The sequence below is a fragment of the Artibeus jamaicensis genome, unplaced genomic scaffold (genome assembly GCF_021234435.1).
Source record: "Artibeus jamaicensis isolate MK-2021 breed Jamaican fruit bat unplaced genomic scaffold, CSHL_Jam_final contig_797, whole genome shotgun sequence".
In the NCBI taxonomy this organism is placed as follows: Eukaryota; Metazoa; Chordata; class Mammalia; order Chiroptera; family Phyllostomidae; genus Artibeus; species Artibeus jamaicensis.
In genome coordinates this window covers 18,396,754-18,419,842 of record NW_026521977.1, presented here as the reverse complement: position 1 = coordinate 18,419,842, position 23,089 = coordinate 18,396,754, and the positions used below count along the sequence as shown (strand labels likewise).

The window sequence follows — 23,089 nt, the reverse complement described above, 5'->3', positions numbered from 1 at the left end:
TAGACTAGTGTTACCCTAATTATTGAAATATATATATATATATATATATATATATATATATGCTAAGAACATATGTTTACAGGACATTATACTCATTTGAGTCTATGTTTATAATTCTATTTAAGGAAAAAAGGTACATGAAAGGTGTTGTGAGAACATGTATGATCTACTCTCCTAGCAAGTTTCAAGTAAATAAGACAGCATGTTACTGAAGTCATGCTGTACACTAAATCCTCAGAAGTTACTCATTTTATAACACAAGTCTGTATCCTCTGACAAACATTACTCCCTACCTCCCCTGATTTATTTTTCAATGGGCATATATGAGAGACCTGGTCTAAAATGTATACATGTGTCCATTCAGTACACCTGAGTGTTTACTATGTGCTAGGAATTAACATAAGCATGACTCCATCTGTTTATTTTTTCCCTTTTGCTTTTCCTCCATTTGGTTCTGAATGCATACCATGGTGTCTTAGGCCATGAGCAATGTGGCATTTTAGTAGGGACACGTTTGCAAGTTTGGGGGCAAGCCAACAGAAGTTTTAGTTTTGAATCCTTCACATTTTTCAATAGTGTCTCAGAATCCACGGTTCATTCAAATAACTTTAATTATTTGAGGAACTCTTGGAAATAGTACTTTGTAAGAAATCATGCAGTATAAATTCTTTTAGATATTAGTAAAATGTGTCATTAGCTTTTTTCAGTATATTCTCTATATGTTGAAATTAAGCTATAACGTTAAGAAACTAGAAAAATATATTTTAAGAATAGATTTAGAAACATCCTCATTATCTTAATTTTTTTAAATTGATATATCAGCCCTGGCTGATGTGGCTCAGTAGATTGAGTGCCAGCCTGTGAACCAAATGGTCACCGGTTCGATTCCCAGTCAGGGCACATGCGGGAACCAGGTCCCCAGTAAGGGGTGCATGGGAGGCAACCACACACTGATGTTTCTCTCCCTCTCTTCCTCCCTCCCTTCCCCTCTCTCTAAAAATTAAATAAATAAAATCTTTTTTTTGTTTTTTTAAAAATTTTATTTAGTTATTTTTCAAGTACAGTTTTTTTGTCTATTTCTCCCATCCCATCCCCCCACCTTTCCTCTCCCCACCTCCCTCCCACTTCCTCCCCCCTAGTCCTCATCCCTGTGTCTTTCACACTTGCTCCTCAAAATCCCTCCCCTTTTTCCCCCTTAAATTCCCTTCCCTCTCCCCTCTGGTCACTGCCCACTTATTCTAAATAAAATCTTTTAAAAATTGATATATTTATACTTTTTTAAAGGATATCATCATTTCATTTCAACATATGCAGCAGTTACTCCAGCAACAGACTCAAGCTAATACTGAAATGGAAGCAGAATTGAAGATGCAAAGAGAAAATAATCAGGTTATATTTATATTATATTTTAAAGTATGTTTTCCTTTGCATTCATCTGTCTCACTTTATCTGTGATCATTTTGAATTTTAAGGGCAAGATACGGACTCCTTCATTAACTTGTTATCAGTGTCTTAAGGAATGAGCAGATTTTTAAATATTTAAGCCACTAGTTAAATATTCAGTTATATCAAGCATCTGATTTAATTTTGTAACAGATCGAATGGGATTTTTTTTCTTTGTCTTAGAATTGTGGCAAAGATCAAAACTGAAAATAAAAGATGACAAGTATCACCATATTGTAAGCAAGTAAACAGTGAGCTCCTAGAAACTGGGACAGATCCCTCTTTACAGGAGTGTGACGGGACTGGCCCTATTGCCTCAACATTCACTCGTCATCTTCCCAGTATACATAAGAAAACGGTTGAGGAGGAAGAAGTTAGGGTCGCTGATGTTTGGGAGTGACGGTGCGTAACATGAGGCTTTTTTCTTGCATTCCTAGCAGAGCGGGCTGTGTGTTACCCCTCACAAAAGTAAGTAGAGCCTGTAGGAAAATCACTGGTAAAGATCGGAGTACAAGAAGAAGAGGGTGGGCTGCCGTCTTGTTCCTTAGATGGATGCTAGAGATGATAGAGAAACCGAAATGTTCACTCTGGTGTTGCCAGTAAAGTAGAACGTTGTTAAGTTTATGTGGAAGAACTTGGCATATGTTTCTTGAGGTCTGGAAGTGTACCAAGAACTTATAGAATAATGATCAGTTATGGTCTAGAAATTTCAAAGAGGAAAGTTTTTGGAGTAATCAGTGTCATTGGGGCTTGAATTGTATTGTGCTTGTTCTAATACTGTGTGTACCGGAAAGGATGCGGAAGAGAGAACTTGAGTGGTGCTTGGCTCCCCAGGAGGGATCATGGAAGTCAGGGGAAGGGCAGGAACTTCCCTGTGTGCTACAGGGCCGGGTGATGGGATGTCCACTCAAGAAAAGGAGCTGGGGACCTGTTCTACAGGGGTGGCCAGTAGGAGATATTCGTGTCCCTCTAAAGGGATTCTTAGTAATAAAAAGTGATGCTGAACATTTCCTGAGAAAAGTACAGTCATCTCTTGTGTAAAGAGCACCATCAGCAGAGGCCAGGAACAGCTTCATGGGTATGTAACCAGTGCAGTTACACAGTGACCTATTCTCAGAAGGGCTTTGTGCTTCAGGCTTAATGTTCTGTGGTTACTGTCTCGAAATTTTTATAAATCTTTATCTTTGAGTTTATGTTTGTAAAGTAAGTCTGATGATGCACCGGGGGCTTGGGGCCTCAACTCAGGCATTCTCCTGTCTCTCACTGCCTCCCAGGACCAGTTCCTGGCTGCTGACTCTCCTCCCACCCTTTGGTGCCCTGGGCCCTGCCTGGTCTCTTCCTCCCTGCTCCTCTCTCATGACTGCTGTGGCGCCTGGCTCACATTGGTGAGGCCTGTATTCTGCTGTTGCCCTTTACCCCTGGTGGAGGCCCAGATGTGGCAGGGAGGGTCTGAGTGGAGTGCACGTTCCCTGCAGTGCCCTCTGTCCTGAGTTAGCAGTACCTAGGCACATTAGGTGGGTGTTTTGACAGGTACATCTCTTCCTGGTGGTCACAGTTTCTCGGGGTTACCTATCTCCATGGGTTGGGGCAGAGGGCGCGTGGGATGGGGAGACTGACTTCCCCATACCCAGTCAGGACATAGGATCCAGCCACTTGCAGGAGGTAGAACCAAGTACGTGGTGGATCATATGTGTGGCCTTCGGCATCTATGAAGATCTGCATTTGCCCTGTGAGTACCCTCCTGCCTGGAGGACCATGACATTAAATAGCAAATTAAAAGCGCTGTGACAGGTTGATAGGGAGAGAGAGAAAGAGAGGAACAAAGAGAGTGAGGGACTATAAAGAAAGAAAAAAGGTTTGTAATTTAGTATCTTTAATAGCACTTTTTCCTGCCTTTTTAAATTTTGTTTTGCACTGGGCCTCACACATTATGCCGAGTCCATCATCATTGAATGGGACCAATCCTAACCTAAACAATGTAAGACTTATCTCTTCACCATAGGTGTTCTACGACTGGTCATGCAAAGAGAGTTTTGCCTTATTTCTCTTGCCTACACCCAATTCTATAGGAGTTACACCTAAGAGAGGTGTATTTGAGTCAAACCTCTTTTTCCTCTTAACCTTTTCACCTACTCCAATAAAAGACTAGTAAAAATCATTTCTCTGGGAAGTGATTTTTCACTTCCAGTGATTTTTCACTTACTTATAACTGGAAGGAAAGGTCCAGTTATAAGTAAGTATCCCCCCATTCCCACATCCTCTACCCACCCTACAGATGGACGACTGGAACTGTCTCTCTGACATGTTGAACCTTCTTCCAAGAAACATACGATATAACTTACCCACATTCTTTGTGAGTAGCAGCTACCAGGATTGTTTCCTAATCCATTTAAAACGTCGATTTACAGGATGAACTAAATACTAGAGATTAGTTAGTGCAGTTATCATTTCATGATGAACTAGAGATCCAGAAAGTATAAATGATGTAGTTCAAGGCCTCATATGTAGTGGCAAAACCAGGAGTAAATATTCGTCCTGATTCTATTCCAGCACTCTTTCTACATTACATCATTAGTATTTTTCATAGAGCTGGTACTTTGGTTAGATCAGTTATATGAAAACCACAACTTTTAAATTGCCTTTTACAAGCTCTAAATCCAATGTTTATGTATCGTTGGATTCTATACAGCCTATTGTAGTCATAGACATATACATAGTCCTGTGTTTCTTTGAGTTAATGACCACTGTAACTATGGTTCCCGGGTCTTTTAATTATGCTGCTAGTATCTTAGATCCAAATGCCTCTCTCTTTAATTAACACCGTTGTTACCTGAGCCTTGATAGTACATAGAGAAACTAGGTTTCATATAGTAAAATTTCAAACAAAATATTGGTAAGAACAGGATAGAATTGTAAGCTTGTTTATAAGTAAGGAAAGAAAAAAATACCATCTATCATCACTTTCACTTTATAAAAGAGAACATTTTAACACTAACACTATACTAAGGATATAATCTCAGGAAAAAAGGCAGTCTGTTACAAGAAAAGACTCTTGATGACCTTATTTTGACACGTTTTGCCGTGGACTAGAGAAATTCTGTCATGGATCAGTGCTTGTTTGCAGACTGGCGTTGGAGAGCCACTGATATATAGTATAACAAAATATTAATGTAGAACTGTTGTTAAGGATTAAGCTGTGTAGATATTGCAAGTGTTTTCTGGCGCATTCTAATTCCACCTGTACTAAAAGGGGTCATTACTCCTCGTAATGGTCAACTGTTTTTCGGGGCTCTGCAGTCATGCTATCATCTGTCTTATTTTTATAGTACAGTTTGGAGCACAGAGAACTACATTCTCAGGATGGAGAGTATTTTCTACTATAACTTCATTATAGTTTAGTCCAGCTGTAAGTATAACTATACTGTTATAGTGTTAGCAAGAATAATTTACTTAGTTTGCTCCTACAGTCATAGTATCAACCAGGATAATTTACTCAAGATTTTGGTATATTAAAATATTAACAGATAGTTTGATTTTGACTTTCTACAATATCCATTTTTTTTCAGCTAGGGTTTTTAGATTCATCCAGGTGCAAATAATGCTAAATAATTTCCTGATAGAGCATACATTCCATGAGAACAGTATATTTTCACTAACATAGCCTGAAAGAGTATCTGGTACATAGTAGGAGCTCATTAAATTTTATTAAATTAACAAATGATTAGCAATAAGTAAATTCAGGCTGTTTGCAAGTTCAGATTTTGCCAGGATAGGGCTTCTAGTTAAACACTGAGTTGAACCCATACATTCACTTCTATTTCCTTCTGAAACTGCAATGAAATGACAATAATAAATCCACAAGGACAAGAGAAGAGGGAGCAGAAACAATAAAGTTTTATAAAAATAAAGTTTTAAAAGTGAAAACCAGATGGAAAATTAGTAATTTACTTAGTAAATGAGGGCAAGTAGAAATCCAAGTGCAAGGTGCAGGGATGGTCAGGGCTGCGTGTGCCTCTAGAAGTAGGGTGCACAGCTGAAGCCGAACACGGGGTCTCTTCAGGAAGCTCTTGCACCTCCATTTCTCTTCCCTACCCCGCATGAATAAGCACTGCCTCTCTCCTGCTTGGAAGAGGACGGGAGGTTTACACTGATGTTGGAGAGACGAGATGGGGAGATCAGTGGTGTCCTCTTCGCCAGGGAGAACCGTTCGCTAGAGCTGTGGTCATTTTGTGAGCTGGTGGTTACACGAGAGTGAGCTTCTGATCAACCGTCACGGGAATGTTTAACACTAATGAAGTTGGCAAATGCGGCAAACCAGGTTTTGTTTTGTTTTGTTTTTTGAGTGCCAATTTATTAGCATACTCCAGATAGTATCATACTGAAAACAGGGCAGAAAGACTAGATTCTGAATTTATGACCTTCCAGCCCGCTTTCCCCATTTAGAGGGCAGCAAGCCTAATAACTTCAGTCAAGAGCATTGAAGATTCCTTTCTGGGCAAACTAACCTGCTCACGAGAAAAGACTATCGCTGCAGCCCTTAAGCTTTCCCAGTGAAATAGCGCTGCCAGATGAACCTGCAGCAAAGCTCACTACTTTCCAAAACTTTGAACCAGATTTTTAACACTTCGTTCTTGAATATGAACAGGCAGTTAAGGATCCTTGGGCATTTGAAGAAAGTCTCCAACGTGAAAAACAGACAAAACAAACAGGATAATGAAGAACACTTGGAGAAACTAAGAAAATGCATTTGTGTAAGAGAAATATATTTTTTAATCCACAAAACAAGCAGTAGGAGTCTATAAATAAAAAGAAACATTCATAGAAGAAAAGAGAACCCTTAAATATGTTAGAAGACATAAAATATATGGTGGAGAGGTTGGAAGATAATATTGAGATAGTCTTCTAGAAGGTAGAACCAAAAGACAGAAAGATGGAAAAGAGCAGAGAAAGGAAATTAGGGGCTAAGTCTAAGGTCTGGTGCTTTTAGAGATAACAGAAAATGGAAGAAGAGGAAATGACCAAAGAAATAATATAAGAAAATAACCCAAAACTGAACAATTGGAGTTTGTTTTGCCCAACACCAATGAATATCATTATGAAATTTCTTACTAAAAGAGAAAATGCTAAAACTGTAGGGGAAAATGCGAGTCACACACTAAGGATTCAGAATGAGAGTGGCAACACTATGGCTCCCGACCTCTCACTGGCAAGACTTCGCCGTGGAAGATAATAGGACCAGGCCCTCAGAGGTGGGGATGCTGACTTCCAAACAGGGTTGGACCATATTCAGGAAAGTGAAAGTATTGTTGAATAAAGATATTTTCAGATAGGCAGGGCCTCAAAATGGTCATATTTATGACTCTTTTATTATGAAGTAATAGAAAATTTGCTTTACCAAGGCAGCGGAATAAACCAGGAAAGAGGAAACCGTGCAGTGTAGGAAACAGGAGACTCACCACGGGGGAGAGAAGGAAAGCCTCAGAAATAACCTGATCAGCGTAGCAGACTGAAAGAACAATAGGTCCAAATTGTAATGGGAGGTTGTAATGTCTCTAGAAAATGGAAACCGGGAGAATACCTGATATCTGCAGGGTTTTTTTAGGTGGGGCTCTGGGTAGGGACAGGAAATGATTGACATGTCTAATATACTGTTTTAGGAATATAATGCTTTTGGTCATTTATTGTTACTAAGACACTGTGGTATATTCTCTCTAAACTTTGATTTGTGTATTCTAAAATAGTGTTAGCAATATAGATAGTATAAAATAGTATTTATTAGAATGTTAAAGTACGAAGTACCTATTAAATATACATTACTGTAAATATTTAGCAATTACCCTATTATGATGTATACCTATAAATTAAGAGGAAAATATGACTTCTGTAAATATATTTACATTATCCTAAAGTAGAGGTGACCAAAATAGGTATTCATTGAGTGCTCTCAAAGTGCATAGCTCTTGTGAACTACAGGAGAATCTTCATGTTAAAATTGTAAAATGCTTTTTATTAGATATTTTCATAATGTTTCATAATTATGTCTGCATGTTGACATTTTAGATTAAATTGAAAACTATATAGATGGAACACTATGAAGCCTTTAAAATGAGATAGCTCTGTGTAGAATGACATGGAAAGTAAGAAAGATATTTATTATTCATTAAAAGAAACAGATTCAGAATAACACAATATATATGGTATTGTTTCATCGGTATTTAAAAATATTCTTTATGCTTATGGACAGTTTCTGGAAGCATACACAAGAAACTGTTAGAGTGGTTACCTCCCCATTGTTAGAGTCGGGAGGAAAACTGGAAAACTGATAAAGGAAAACTGTACCTTTTCTTTCCTTTGTGTGGCTTGAAATGGTTATCTTGAATGTACATAGCTTTAAGAATGATGAACAAATGAAGACTTAAGAATTCCAGGTGTATTAGACATGTTGCTAGAGTTCCATTTGTCTTTTTACAGAGGTTCACTTGGATTATCAGCAGACATTAGAGAATCCTAATAATATTGGTGACAGTGATGTTAACAGCTTTGAAACCTGTGTCTCAGAGCACACTGAGTAGTGATTTTACTCTCTAAAGGTTGTTTTGGGGGAGAGAAGGTAGTGTGATGGTGTTTATATTATGCTAATTTATGAAGTAATAAGTTAATACGGTAAATATTGAAGCTCTACTAAAAAGTGTTAATTTGAAATTAAAAAGTAAAATTGTATTTAAGGATTTTCTAGCTAGTTAATTTCTAAAATAAACAGATATGGAAAAAATGTCCTGTGTCAGTTAAAAATTTTTACAAGGGTTATGCTGGATTATGCTACATTTCATATTTTTCAGTGCTGTACTTCATATTACTTTTTCACTACATTAAAACTTATGCAGTGAAACTGAATAATGGCAATGTCTTTATACCTTTTTATAGCCATTTCTTTTTCATAACCTCCCCCTATTTCCTGTTAACTAAACTATAAGTACCTTTCTGTTAATTTATGAAAATTATTGTTGAGATAGCACATTATCACTGATCTGTATGGCACTTTCAGGATGTTAGAAGCAAAGGTCCAAGCAACATAAAACACATCAAAATTCATTAATGTGGTATTGATTATTTTTTGGATAATTAATTTTATTGCAGACCCTTGAAAGAGATAATGAGCTGCAAAGGGAGAAGGCAAAAGAAAATGAAGAAAAGTTTCTTAATCTTCAAAATGAGCATGAGAAAGCCCTAAGAACTTGGAAGAAGCACGTAGGTTTATTAAATATTAAAATATTAAAACATTTGGAATAGTTGTAGACATTTAAAATAACTGTTAAATGCAAAGGAAATACTGTAAAAATAATTTAAGAATAAAGTCAGAACATTTTGCTCTTGCACTTATATTTCCAAGAAGTGAATGCTCTTTATTTTTTTGTTTTTTTGTGAATTATCTTTAAAAGCTAAATTGAATAACATTTCCTGTACTGCTTTTATGCATGAAAAAGCATATGCATGTGTGTGTAATTTGAATGGTTTCCCATATGTGACAAGAAAAACTAATTTACATTTTCATAAAACTATTGATAGTATTTTAGAAAGCGATTAAAGGATTATATAGGAATTATTGCTAACGGATCTATTTAGCTTTCCTCAGTTTTTTTGAGATATATTAAGCCATGTTTACAACATATGTATAGTAGTTGAGTTCTATAGTGTTGACATTTTATCATAAAAGTTAATGTTATCAACATGGCTATTTTCTTAAACCATATCTTTGATACTAAATTTTAATTTTAGTGAAGTAGTTAGTGAATGTATAAAGTGATGTAAACTTACGTGAAATATGAAGTATGATGGTTCACTTTAAAAATTAGTAAACCCCAAAACTGATTATATCATTTTAATATCTATTTTCATTGCCTTTCAATTATTTTATAAGAATGAACAAACTAGGAAGTCAGTATGAGTTAATGACATCTATATTTTGGGAATGTAAGATTATAATCTGAGATTTAGACTGTTATAATAATTACTGTATACTATATTGTTCTAATACTATACTAATATTTTTTATACTAATATGATATATCTAAATATCAACTTGATAAAAATTTTCTGTAGATGATTTTAGTATAAATTATTATGTAAGTAACTCTTGATTTTTCAATTTCTTGCAGCTAACATGCTCTCTTGTATTTGAGAGATGAAGTTTTCACTGATTAATTTGATAAACTTTCCCTAAATCTCAAAAAATATTTTGTAATTAATTGTATCAGAATACTAAAAAATCCTTAATAATCTCTGTACTGGTAAAGTTTATCATTAGGCACCAAGCAGAGTAATATTCATTTTAGCTTTTGCTAATCCACACTGCATCCCAGTGCTTGGGAAAATTCCTAATGTTTAAAAGACCATGGAATTGGTACTATCAGGATAAGGAAAAACTATAATATGAAAAGAGAATATAAAAAATATGCCAACCATGTATGCCAAGAAAATATTAGCTAAGAAAATTAAACATACATTTTTTCTAGTGAGACCACAACCATTGCTCTTCCTCAAGAGAAAGTCAATTAAACTAAGAAAAACCAACATTCAGATTCACTGGTGAGGCCTCAGTCTTTAAGTGTGGATAAAATTGGTTTTGTTTTAGAATTTTTTAGCTTCTACAATCACTTCACTTCCATACGCTTTAATACAAAACAGCAAATAAATTTTTATTTTATTTTAAGATTTTTATTTACTTTTAGACAGAGGGAAAGGGAGGGAGAAAGAGAGGGAGAGAAAGAAACATCAATGTGTGATTGCCTCTCATGTGCCCCCTACTGGGGGACTTGGCCTGCAACCCAGGCATGTGCCCTGACTGGGAGTCAAACCGGTGATCTTTTGGTTTGCAGGCTGGCACTCAATCCTCTAGCCAGAGCAGCCAGGGCAAATAGATGAATTTTTAAAACCTGCTTTTGTTCTAATAAAAGTCTTCTTGAATAGAAGTTCAGCTCTCTTCTTTCATTGTATTTCTATATAAGTTTTTTTACTATTCTTGAGTGTATTGCTAATGAGATTGAATCAAGGTGGGTTAAAAAAATAAAAGATACAAAAAGAAGATGGAATCATATAAACTGCTGTTTAAAAATACTGTGCAAATAAAACTTAGTGATATTGTTAGGTATATATTTAAATTTCATGGAAATATAAAGAACAGTGTTAATGTGTATCTGTTTTCATTTGACTAGTTTTATATGCAGTGGGTATGTACAGATGAAAAGAGAATAAATTAGGATGTTCACAAATTATTAAGGGAAGGGGGACAGGTCACAAAAGGAATTGATTTCACAGCATTTGTTGAGCACCTATCATGTGTTAGGCACTATTCTAACTAGGTACTGGATTTTCAAAGATGCCTAAAATACAAAGAATAATAAAGAGCTTATACTCTCAAAGGGACTGATAACTATGAAATTAACTACAATCATGTGGAATGCTTGTAGTAGTATTAACAAATCACTATGAAAGCACAAAATAAACCATGTCACTTAGGTAGGCTGGAGAAAGTTTTCGTGAAAAGATGGCAATAGAGTTTGGCCCCGAGAGATGAATAGGGTTTTACCAGGCCCTAGGTGCTCATTTCCTATACTTCCTATTCCATTTAAGGAAGGGAGACATGGAGGCACGAAACTGCATTTTCAAGGGCGAGAGTCTGATCTGGAATGTGATACTGAGTATAGATTGAGAGTGCCTTCTGAAAGGTTCCTTAAGGAAGTTGAATTTTATTTTATAAATAATGGGAAAAAACTATTGAGAATTTTAAAGCAGAGAAGTTACATAGATCTGCATTTTAGAAAAATAACTGCTGTAACAGTATGGTGTATGGCTTTATGGAGAGAGACCAATAAGAATATTGCAAGTAATCTAACCATGAGCCGATGAGGTTGTGATTAGGGCAGTAATAGTGGGGAGGGAGAGGGAGCATTTTGGAAGTAGAACTGGTAGGGTATAGGTATATAGGTATTATCATTTGTGGAAAGAGAGGAGATCTTGAAGGCTAAATGAGAAAGTGCCTTGGCGAACGCCAACATTTTTTGAGTAGGGTGGGTGTGTGCAGGTGCGCGGGAGGGGGGCAGTCCGATCAGAACAGTGAGAAAGCAGGGAGGATGGAGAGGGGGAGGTACCATGAATGTGAAGAAAGGAGGCTGTTTGAAGAACAAGTAGTTAACATGTCATGCTACAGAGCTGTTAAAAGGATAAAAAGTGGAGAAAAATCTTTTTTGCTAACTCGCAGGTGATTATCAACAAGAAAATCAGTAGAACAATGAGGGTAGAAGTCAGGTTGTTGAGGAGTGATGGGAGGTTAGAATTTGACAGTAGCAAGTGTGGACTTCAAGAATTGAGAGACAGCCCTGGCTGGTGTAGCTCAGTGGATTGAACGAGGGCCTGGGAACCAAAGGATGGCAGTTCGATTCCCAGTCAGGGCACATGCCTGGGTTGCAGGCCAGTTCCCAGAAGGGGACCCACGAGAGGCAACATACATTGATGTTTCTCTCCCTCTCTCCTTCCCTTCCCCTCTAAACATAAATAAATAAAATCTTTAAAAAATTAAAAAAAAATAAATGTAGCCAAATTTTTTTTTTCTTTTTTAAATGTATGGTTGCTTCTCGTGTGTCCCCTGCTGAGAACTGGCCCCTGCTAGGAACTGGCCTGCAACCCAGGCATGTGCCCTGACTGGGAATCGAACTGCGATCCTTTGGTTCGCAGGCCCATGCTCTCAATCCACTGAGCTACACCAGCCAGGTCTGTAGCCAAATATTTTTTAAAAAAAAGATAAAATGAAGGGAAAGCAGTAGATGACCTCATGTCTGTTGGGCTCTATAACAAGTATTACATATATTTATGGAAATTTTGGTAGGTTGAAACTTTATCCCACATTTGAGGTTCCCATTAAAGAATGAATACTCCCCCCAAGAAGAAGATTATGAAATTTTATATCCAGTGGAAGCCCTGTCTATAGGAGTAAATATAGACTGAAGAGTCAGTTTCTACTGTGCTACTTAGTGCTCAGTGCTGTTCATGTAGTTGAATTAAAGTCTATCAAATATGCAACAAGAAAATTGAATTTTAAAAAGCAATGAAGGTATAACATAGAATTTTTTAAATTTAAGGTTTTTTTTAGAGGGGAAGGGAGGAAGAAAGAGAGGGAGAGAAACATCAATTCTGTGTGGTTGCTGCTTGCGTGTCGCCTACTGGGGATCTGGCCTGCAACCCAGGCATGTGCCCTGACTGGGAATTGAACCAGCGACCCTGTGGTTTGCAGGCCAGCACACAATCCACTGAGCCACACCAGCTGGGGCAACATTTATAGAACTTTTTATGATTAAAAATAAATGTTTGTTTGTAACAAGAGGTGGCTTTTAATGTAGTAGTTAAGAGCACAACTCCTAGATTTAGCTTTGGATTTGAGTCCTGACTTCCTCTTTAAAGCCACCCGATCTTGGGCAAGTTACTTTATGTCTGGAAGCCTCACATTTCTCACATGTAAATTGAGGAGCGACAATACCTCGTAGGGTTTTAGGAGTATGAAATTGTTAATATTGAGTGCCTAGCACAGTTCAAAAAATGGTAGCTCTTAATATTAGTACTTTGTAATTGTTTTCATGTTTTACTATTTCCCAAAACTTGTGTTACTAAAGTATTTTCACACAGAACCCTTTTATGTATATTCTCATTTTGATTACATTTTATATTAGGTTGAAGAACTTAATGGAGAAGTTAATGAGATTAAAAATGAGTTATCTTCACTTAAAGAAACTCATGTTAAGTTGCAAGAACATTACAATGAATTGTGTGATCAGAAGTTTGAGGAAGACAATAAGTTTCAGGTAAAAATCCAAATATATTGGGGTACAAAGAAATTAGGACAGGGGTTCTCTTCTCCGCGTCCTTGTCAACATGTTGTCTGTTGACTTTTTGGGAATAACCATTCTGACTGTTTTGTGTTGATTTGCACGTCCCAGTGATCAGCGGTGTTGCGCATTCTTTCCTGTCTGTCGGCCTCCTGTCTGTCTTCTCCGGAGGAGCATCTCATGTCCTCTGCCCGGTTTTGACTCGGTTTTTTAATTATTGAGTTTTAAATATATGAGTTCCTCATATATTTCGGATGCCAACCTCACATGTATCATTTGTGAATATATTCTTTGGTTCAGTAGGTGGGGTTTTTTTTTTGGTTGGTTTCCTTTACTGTACAGCTTTTTGGTCTGATCAAGTCCCATTGGTTTGTTTTTGCCTTTGTTTCCTTTGCTCCAGGGGACATCCAAAAATATGACTGATTTAGATAGGTTATGACCTTTCTTCTAGTTCTGTGGTTCTTTAATCAGTCAGCTCATGTTAATTACCTTGTCTAAAACCCTTGAATGACTTTTCATTGTCTTCCTGGTAGTTGGAATTCTTTAGCAAGCTGTTTAGGCCCTTAATGAAGTAGGCCTAGCTTACCTGAAACCTGGATTTCTTTCTGTTGTTCAGCATCTGAGCTCTAGCTGAGGAAAGCCACAAGCAGTTCTTCGGACTATATAGTCTTGCTTGTTTTTATGTAGCTGTGTATGCCGTTTGTTCTCTGTTGAGTGTCTCCTTGTTCCTGTCTCTCAGACTTGCCTGTTATTTTTTTACCCTGTTTTCCCCATTGGACTGATACATTTTTGAGGAGAGGGACTGTATTTTTGGTCGTCATTGTATCTTAAAGCCTCATGCAGTGCTTCCATGTTTCATGTGCTCAGTAGACAAGGGACAAAAAGGATGTTGAACTGATTCACTATTTTAGACACATAAATATGCCAAACACTCAAAAGTTTGCCAGCCATGACTGCCTTGCTTTTAATAATGGAATGGTTCTATTATTACATATAATGTGTGGTATAATAATGTGGAATGCATGTTTGAAAATATCTAAAGGTTCCTATTTTGTTTACATATGGTAGATTATATATTGGGTTGGCCAAAAAGTTTGTTTTTTTCCCCCCTAACAGACACATTTTTCATTTTCACCAGTAACTGCATCAGTTTGGTATTTGGGTATGTTGGCTCTCTCCTGCCTGGTATAACGTTGCTTGTTCTCAATGAATGTCTTGATTTGATTGCTGTCAACTTTAACTGGTCTACCTGACTATGGAGCATTGTCCAGTGAGAAATTTCCAGCACAAAACTTCATAAACCACTTTGACACGTTTGATCAGTTACAGCACTATCTCCATACACCACGCAAATCTTTTTGCATTTTAGTTGCATTTTTACTATTCTTGAAATAATAAAGCATAATATGCCAAAAATGTTGCTTATTTTATCTTCAATATTAAAGGGCTATACAAAATTCACCAATTTTGATTTTTAAAAAATGCACAGATACAACACCTGTTACAGTATAATCTAACAAAATTGTTTTGAATGAAGTTAAAGACAACTAAGTGCTACTAAAGCCATCTTGATGAAAAAAGTCAAATGAACTTTTTGGCCAACCCAATATACAGAATGAACTGAAAGTGATCTTATTACAAATAATATATTAAATTTAGTTAAAAATTCATTTGGCTTTCAGCCCTGGCTGGTGTAGCTCAGTGGATTGAGCGCGGGCCTGTGAAGCAAAAGATCACAGTTCAATTCCCAGTCAGGGCACATGGCTAGGTTGCAGGCCAGTTCCCACTGGGGGACACATGAGAAGCAACCACACACTGATGTTTCTGTCCCTCTTTCTCTTTCCCTTCCCCCTCTCTGAAAATAAATAAAATAAAATAAAAATTCATTTGGCTTTCAAATAGCCAGTGGTTGAACTGAATGCTGAATGGTTGAACAAATACACATGCCACTTTTATTGGTGTGATTTGTTTCAATGTTTTATACTTTTTAATGATTTGTTTTTATATTTAAGGAATCTTTTCCATTTTACACTAGACTTTTCCAGAAGTAAATACTGAAGACAGTAAAATGACAATGGGGAAATCACAAAATACCATACAGAAATTTAATTCTGGGCAAGAAATAAGGGAAGAAAATATTGGGAATTTTTGTTTTGATTCTGAATATAGAGAAAAGGAAGAAAAGAAAGAAGGCCCACTTATAGAAGAAATCATTATAGAAGGTAATCTAGGACTATACTGATGTTTTCTAATTTGTATATTGAGCTTTGTAGGGGAATATCAGTTACAGTATTTACTTTTTAAGATAGCTATAGCATAGTTGGAGAAATACTTTGTGTCTTAACAAAACAGGCTTTCTTTGAGTATTTTTTTAAAATTTATTTTAATTGTTGCTCAAGTACAATTTTCTGTTTTTTACTCCCATCCCAGCCCACCCCCCATGAGTCAGTACTTTTTACAGTCAGTGTTTTTTGGGGAAAAATACATTTCTGCTTTTCCTTATCACCCCTTTGCTTTTTGCATTCTGGTTTCTGCCTTCACTGCTTTGCTGAGGATGTCCTATGGGCTAACGGTAACCCTCTGATGACCAGGCCTAGAGTACGTTTCTTCATTCAAACAACCTTTCTGTAACCATTAGAATAATTTACTAATTCATCCAGCTTGAAAAGAGTTGTTTACTGATTGTTTGAAGGTGTTCAGACTAGGCTGAACTACCACTTGGTGGAGATGTTGTAGAGAGAATTGGACTAAAAAAGCCCTACAAGTGCCCTGAACTTAGATTATTGTGACCAGACTGAAATTTTGAAATCTTGGGAACCCAGATGAAATAAATTAAGTAGATATTCTATACACTTGGCCAGAAATGTTCCAAAATTTAAAAATATTTACAAGGTGAATAAAAAAAAGTGATGATAGTATTGAAGAAAGCAGCTAGCAATTTCTGGATCTAAGTAGTAATAGAAAGTAGAGTATAACCTGTTAGGATAATATGATTGTTATCTAATCAGCCATGTGTTTATATGGACATGCACTGTATGCCCAAAGGAAACGAGACTGGAGAAATAAAAACCATTTTGTAACACCTTCAACTTGTCCCATTTTAAACCAAAAGTACTTTTGCTTTTTTAGTGTGTAATATTAAAGTTCACTGTGTTCTCATCATGACAGATTCACGGCATACTGACAAACTCTCCAAGAATGAAGTTGACACGGCTATACCTCAAGACGAAAATCAGAGTGAACTCTCCCTAAGCAAAACCCTCTGCAAAGGAAAAGAATTGATTAGTCAAGGGCAAACTTCGAATGTTACTGACTTTAGAAAATCAGTTAATACGGAAATTAAAGACAAGGTGGACTTGGAAAAAGGCAGTGGATGTGCAGAATTTAAATCACCAAATAATTCTTTTTTAGTGGCAGATATATCCATAGAAACAGAGAACATTCACCTAGAAAGAACTGAAGTAGATGTTCACCAGGCAGATTTACATCTGGAGGTTGAAAATCACAGAACACCATTTAACAGCATCTTAAATGATGTGGCTCATGGTACAAATCATAAAAAAGATGTTTCTGAACAATATTTTAGATTGCTTCCAGGAACTCAACAAAATGCCACAGACAAGGGAATTACAAATAGTGACCAAACCAAAACAGATTTGGATTCATCTCTGAATGTAAAAGAGAAATACAGTTTACATGATTACTACATTACAAGTAGTGTTATCTTAGAGGATAAACAGTATAAAACAGAGCCAATACAATTGTTACATAAAAAAAGTGAGTGCAGCACATTATCGTTTAAACCAACCTCAGATGTTCAGCAAGGCTGTACCGATACTTCTGAGAAACCCGGACCAACTATTCCCTTTGACACTGCAGTCAACCACCCCGTTCCATCTGCTGTTTTCAGTGATAACTTGAAAGTACTTTTTAAGGATTCAGATAAAAATGGTACTGTTATGCCTGTATTGGTGAAATCCAGCTCAAGCCCTGGGGGAAGAGCTGTGTGTAAACCCCCGACTGATACACAAAACAGTCAGTTTAAGAACTGTGTGGGGTATTTAGAAAACAGTGTGAACATTTCCCACCTTCAATTTAACAGTGAGAGTATAAATGCTTCACAAGCCAAAGACAGGAAAACTGCCGTTCATGCGAAAACTTCCACAGAAATACAGTTTTCCAATAAAGAGAGTCATGGTGATGGGAATCAGATAACTGAAGCCACAGAAAATGACCTTTCCCTGTTTGTGGATGTTATTGAAAGACAGCATGCTCTGCCAAATAATACTGAAAAAACAGAGTCATTAAATGACATTGTTTCAGGAAGATTTTACAGTGAGGGACAGCTGGAAGAATCATGTTCATTTCACATACAGCCATCTGGAGATTTAGTAAACAGAAGTGGCAGGTTGGCCTTTGATCTTTTAACTTCAGATAAAAAAACTGAGAAAACTCCAGGATATGTGAATTTTTTAGACCCCAGTCCTTGGTCAAAAGTAAATCAAACTGAAAGTCAAACAGTGAGCGCTTCAACTTCCAGCATTCCTTTGTCGCTGAAGGAGAGACCAGTAGGCCCATCAGAAAACGAAAAGATTGTTTCAGTGACACTTTGCGTAGATGTGGGTGTGGGTGATGTCAGCAAGGATATTGGGCCAGGTAAGAGAATGTTTTCTTTTGAAAGTTATTTCCACTTAGTATTTTTGCTAAACATTCTCCAGATTGTGTTTAAAATGAAAACATATATTAGTATTTATTTTTTGCTTAAACTTAAAATGCTACACACACATACATGCAGTAAAGGTTTTATTTAAATGAAAGTGGATTTCTTTTCACTTAAATCTGAACCAGTATTATCAACATGTACTGAGGTACAATTCCGCTGTGGAAATTTTTAAAAAATTCATTAAGGAACTGAAAATAACAAAAGCCACAGATTCAGCTAATTTTAAATTGGGAACAGCTACCCAATCTGAAGTCTTTACTTTTTAGAGCACATGCAGTGTTGGTAAAGCCTCTTCCACTGCACATGTTTCTCTTTATAAACACACACACCCCTTCCTTCCCTTCATTTTGTGACCCACAATTTTGTCACTTCCTCCAATTTTCTGCTGTTCCTTCATTTTTCTATTTTATCTATCCCGTCACAGCATCACATATCCAGCTCTTCTGTTTTATGATATTGAGGTATGGCACAAATACATTTCACATCACTGCTCTTTGTCACTTGAAACACTTTAAATTGAACTCCTAATTACGTACCTATATTAATACACTCACTCAGATGCTGACTATTTCATAGACTGTTCTATTCTTTAAAACCACCACATGAAATAACAATGTTAAAGTTTTGCTTTAAAAATGCACCAGAATTTTTTAAAAAATAAGGGAAAAGGTATAGATGAAGACATGATTTGATATTGATGGATACTGAAGCTGGGTAATGGGTACATTGGGATTCATACTCTCTACTTTGGTGTACTTGAAATTTTTCATATTAAACATACTATATATTATGTATAGGTGCTGTATAAATGTAACTTGGAGGTAACAATAAATAGTTTAAGTATGATCATGAGGAAAATGTTTACTTTGCCAATAGCAGCCTCATATTCAAAGTTGTTCGGGTTAAGACAGTCTTAGATATTGAGGGACTTTGTTTAATAAGATGCATGTAGACCCACTGAGAGAAATGCAGATTACAAGGAAAGCTTTGTATGGCCCTCAGACTAACAGGCTTCTTTTAAAAGAGAAAATTTAAAATTCAAAAATCCAACAACTGGAAACTAAAAGCGTAAGTACTTCTTGTTTTCTTCATGAATGGAAAAGTGATGTAGGGAAAAAGGAAACACTAAAAACATTGTTAAACCTCATTTCACAAACTCTTATTTTCCTAATAAAATGTATTCAGGTTCCATTAATTTTGTCTGTCAAATGTTGTGGTTAGTCAAGTACTATTAATTAGTCCAGGGTCTGGTCTGATGCTTACCATTTTCTCACAGGTCCTTTCTTCTAAATTAAGTCTCATAATGTAAATAGTAAGGATGGGAAATATCTAAACTTCCATAAATATTCAACTTGTAAAGTACTCAGACTCGTAAAACATTCTGATAAATATCTTGTAACCTTCGAAGTAGACATGTCTCTCCAAGGTACTTTCATCTGTTTATTAACTACTAGGCAGCCCTCTGTTGGGCAGCCTACTTGTGGTCAATTTCTTTTACTCTGAATTGTAAGATGTTCACTGTATAAACGTTTACATGTACAGGCAGTGTAGTTACTGGGGAATAAGGATAGCATTTTGTTTTATAAGATATACCATTTCACTTGTTTTAATGTGAAATCAGGTTTTAGAAAGTAGCAATAATAAAACTCAGAGATGAAATGCCTAACGTAAGAGGCAAAGTCTGTGAAAACTATAAAAAGTTCAAAGTAAAAAGAAAATATAAATTCTTTTAAAATACAAAAGCACAGAATCAGAGAAAAACAAGTTCAGCCATTAAAATGGGTGCCTAGAGAATAAAATTCAGTTGTTGCCATTTCCTCTTTGTCAAGCAGATACTACCAGCATTAACAGAGTTGCTGACACTTTGAATAACTCCGCTATCCATCCAGATCCCAAGGGAGAGACCAGTGAAGAGAGGAATGCAACTGCAGAGACTTTTTATGATTCCTCTTTTCCCACAGAACATGTAAGTCAATTAAAAATATTGCCAAGCAGACCTTAGTGAGCTAATTCTACAGATATGTGTAGAACTGTATGCATCTGGATGCTTTAAGACCTAACTGATCTCCAAAATAATATCAAGAGGGCAGCATGGCACCATTTTTCACAATTAAGGTTGATGGAAAACAGCAGGAAAAAGTCACAGTGTATAAATCAAATAGATATAATCCAGCCTGTTGGGGAAGGAAAGTGTGAGGTAGTGTATTATGTATTTCTACATTTTAGTCACCTCAGTTTAGGAATAGTGGCATTTGTACATTTAAAGCTCACTAGTTTGAGTACTTAAAATTTTTTTCTAAGATGCCTTAAACAATCAGTTAATAAATTTAAATGTCTAATAGTGCTAATGTAATTTACATTTTAGGAAAACTGTTGTGAAGGAAAAATCTTAAATTATTTCAATTAGAACACAGGAGAAAGGACCCACTATCCGTAAACACATGGTATTCAGTACAGTTGTAAATACAAAGCAAAGTATTTGTAGAGATTATATGGCTCCCGCAGCTAACTACAGCTGACTGGTTTTTTGGTAACATTTATTAAGTTTTTAAACACAGTGTGCAAAATTTCAGTGCAAAAAAGTTCAAAGTACAAAAAACAGACAATTATAGGCATAACTGCTAAAAGATAACCTAAAAAAAAAGGAAAGGTTTTAAAAAATTGTATAGTGAAATTTTTGTTACCGTATTGTCTTAAATTATAGAAATGCACATTAAACGACTTTCTCTTTAGCACACGTTAAGATGAACATTATTGCACTAATTTTTTTTTTTTTTTTAGAGGGGAAGGAAGGGAGAAAGAGGGAGTGAAACACTGATGAAACACCAATTGGTTGCTTCTTATATGAGCTTCAGTGGGGACTGAACCTGCAACCCAGGCATGTGCCCTGATCAGATTTGCACCAGTGACCTTTTGCTTTGCAGGATGGTGCCCAAAAAAACAGCCATACCAGTCAGGGGAACATATAACAGCTTTTAACAATGTATTTCATTCTCCTTTTTAAATATGACACACCCACTGATATAGCGTAATTCTCCTGGGAGGGTTGAAACTAAAATCAGGTCCACCTGTTTTCACCACTGCACTTAGTAGTTTTTTTCAACTTGGTGTGTACAAGTGTGTATTTTATCTGGCATTGGAAAATCTTTGGCTGCCTCATCTTAGTAAGAACGGTTTTATTAGAGCACAACCACACCCATTCCTTCACCTGTTGTCAGTGGCTACTTTTGTGTTACAATGACAATGAAGCTGTTGTGAGGAAGGCCATTTGGCCCACAAACCCAGGAATCTTTACTTGGGACTCTTTACAGAAAAACTTTGCCAACCTTTGTTCTAAATGAAGAAATATAGCCAGAAAGGGAATAAAAGTTCTTTATATTTTTCAACATTTTTAGGTGCACTAGCCACTAAACCTGTATAATTTTAGGTAGGTCTCATGAGCTAATTCACCTTTTTGTTCTGGGGTGGGGGTCAGGTTGGTCGCTGCTGCAATCTTGATCATACCTAGGAATGAGGATGGGAAAAGGGGGCCAAAGTAAGCCAGGAAAGCCACTCAGTTTACACATCCAACGAATTTGGTTCATTTAAGTTAATTTTTTAAATGCAACCTGAGGACTAGTACCAGATCCTCTGAGTCAGGCAGAAAAAGGCTAGATGAGTTTAGAAGATAGGAAACAGGAGCAAAAATATGTGGCAGCATGTTTAGAATTAGAATTACTGCTTGTAAGCTGCAAAATGCTTATAAGCGTTTAAATAGGACAAGTTTTGTTAAATGTAAAACTTTACATTAATTACATCATTCCTCTACAGCCAGTCCCTGCTTCTGCTATAGCAGGGAGTTCTCCCACCAAGCAGGTAGTTCAGGGGGAGAAACTAAAGCAGTTATGAGTAAATGTCTCCTTCCTTTTCTTCAAGATAAAAAGTCAAGAGTTGGGATTCTTGAAAATGGGGTAATTTTTACTTGGTGTCAAATGCACCAAAATGCATCAAGCATTTTGATGGCAAAACAGGACCATTAAATTATAGGTCATAAATCATTTAACTTCAAAATCAGTAGCAACCTAGACTTGGATCTGCTACATTTCTATGTATCAGTATTGCATGGATGACTTGTAATTCATTTTGCCTCTGTAAGCTAAATCAAGTATGAACATACTTATACGCCAGACATTATCAGAAATATACATTTATGTGTATTTTATCCATTGCCAGTTCTTTACAATAGCATTTTGTAACTAAAAGGAGCTGATGAGAAAACTGAGGCTCACAACTTAAATGACTTGCCTAGTCTCTTGGCAGTCCTTCCTAATAGTTTTTTCTCTCTGTTTAAGAACACAGGCAATAGACTAAAATGAACACATCATTCTAAGACTTGGAGGGAACAAGACTATAGAATTCTCAGGAACCAAAAAGAGCAATTTTTAGGGAACTGAGATTAAATATAAACATTTAAGATCACATAAAAAATTATTACTGTATCTCACTTTGAAAATGACAATGTTGCCCTGATTGGTGCTGCTCATTTGGTTGGGTGTTGTCCCACAAAGCAGGTCGCTGGTGCGATTCCCAGTTAGAGCACATGCCTGGGTTGCAGGTCAGGTCCCCAGTTGGGGGCAAGAGGCAACCAATCAATGTCTCACACATTGTCTTTTCTCTCCCCCATTCCCATGTCTTTAAAAAGTAAATAAAATCTTTTAAAAAAAGACAATGTTATGAGCACACCACTTTTACCAATAAATTGGAAAAGACTTAATGTAAAGCAATATTCAAAGATCTTCAGAGATTTATGAACCAGTGGTTTTCATCATAGCGTAATTTATACCAATAAATGTTTTCCAGCAATTTATTAAATGCCCAACAATATATTGAATTATGGAACATGGAATATAATGGAGCCATGAATTTTTTTTTTAAGATTTTTATTTGAGAGGGGAATGGTGGAAGGGGGAGAAACATTGATGAGGGAGAGAAACATCTGTCCGGTTGCCTCTTGTACACACTCCAAATGAAACCGAACCCAAAACCCCTGCATGTGCCCCAACCAGGA

At 36.4% G+C, this 23,089-nt stretch overlaps 1 protein-coding gene across 1 annotated transcript in view; it reads left to right on the top strand.

Annotated features, from left to right (window-relative positions):
- Window positions 1–23,089, top strand: part of CCDC73 (coiled-coil domain containing 73) — a 310,502-nt gene that overhangs the window by 285,624 nt on the left and 1,789 nt on the right. Inside the window, exons 14-19 of the mRNA XM_053672983.1 lie at window positions 1,285–1,389; window positions 8,581–8,691; window positions 13,164–13,295; window positions 15,355–15,541; window positions 16,488–17,975; window positions 19,875–20,008. Of these exons, the coding sequence (XP_053528958.1) occupies window positions 1,285–1,389; window positions 8,581–8,691; window positions 13,164–13,295; window positions 15,355–15,541; window positions 16,488–17,975; window positions 19,875–20,008 (2,157 nt within the window). The remainder of the gene's footprint in view (window positions 1–1,284; window positions 1,390–8,580; window positions 8,692–13,163; window positions 13,296–15,354; window positions 15,542–16,487; window positions 17,976–19,874; window positions 20,009–23,089) is intronic.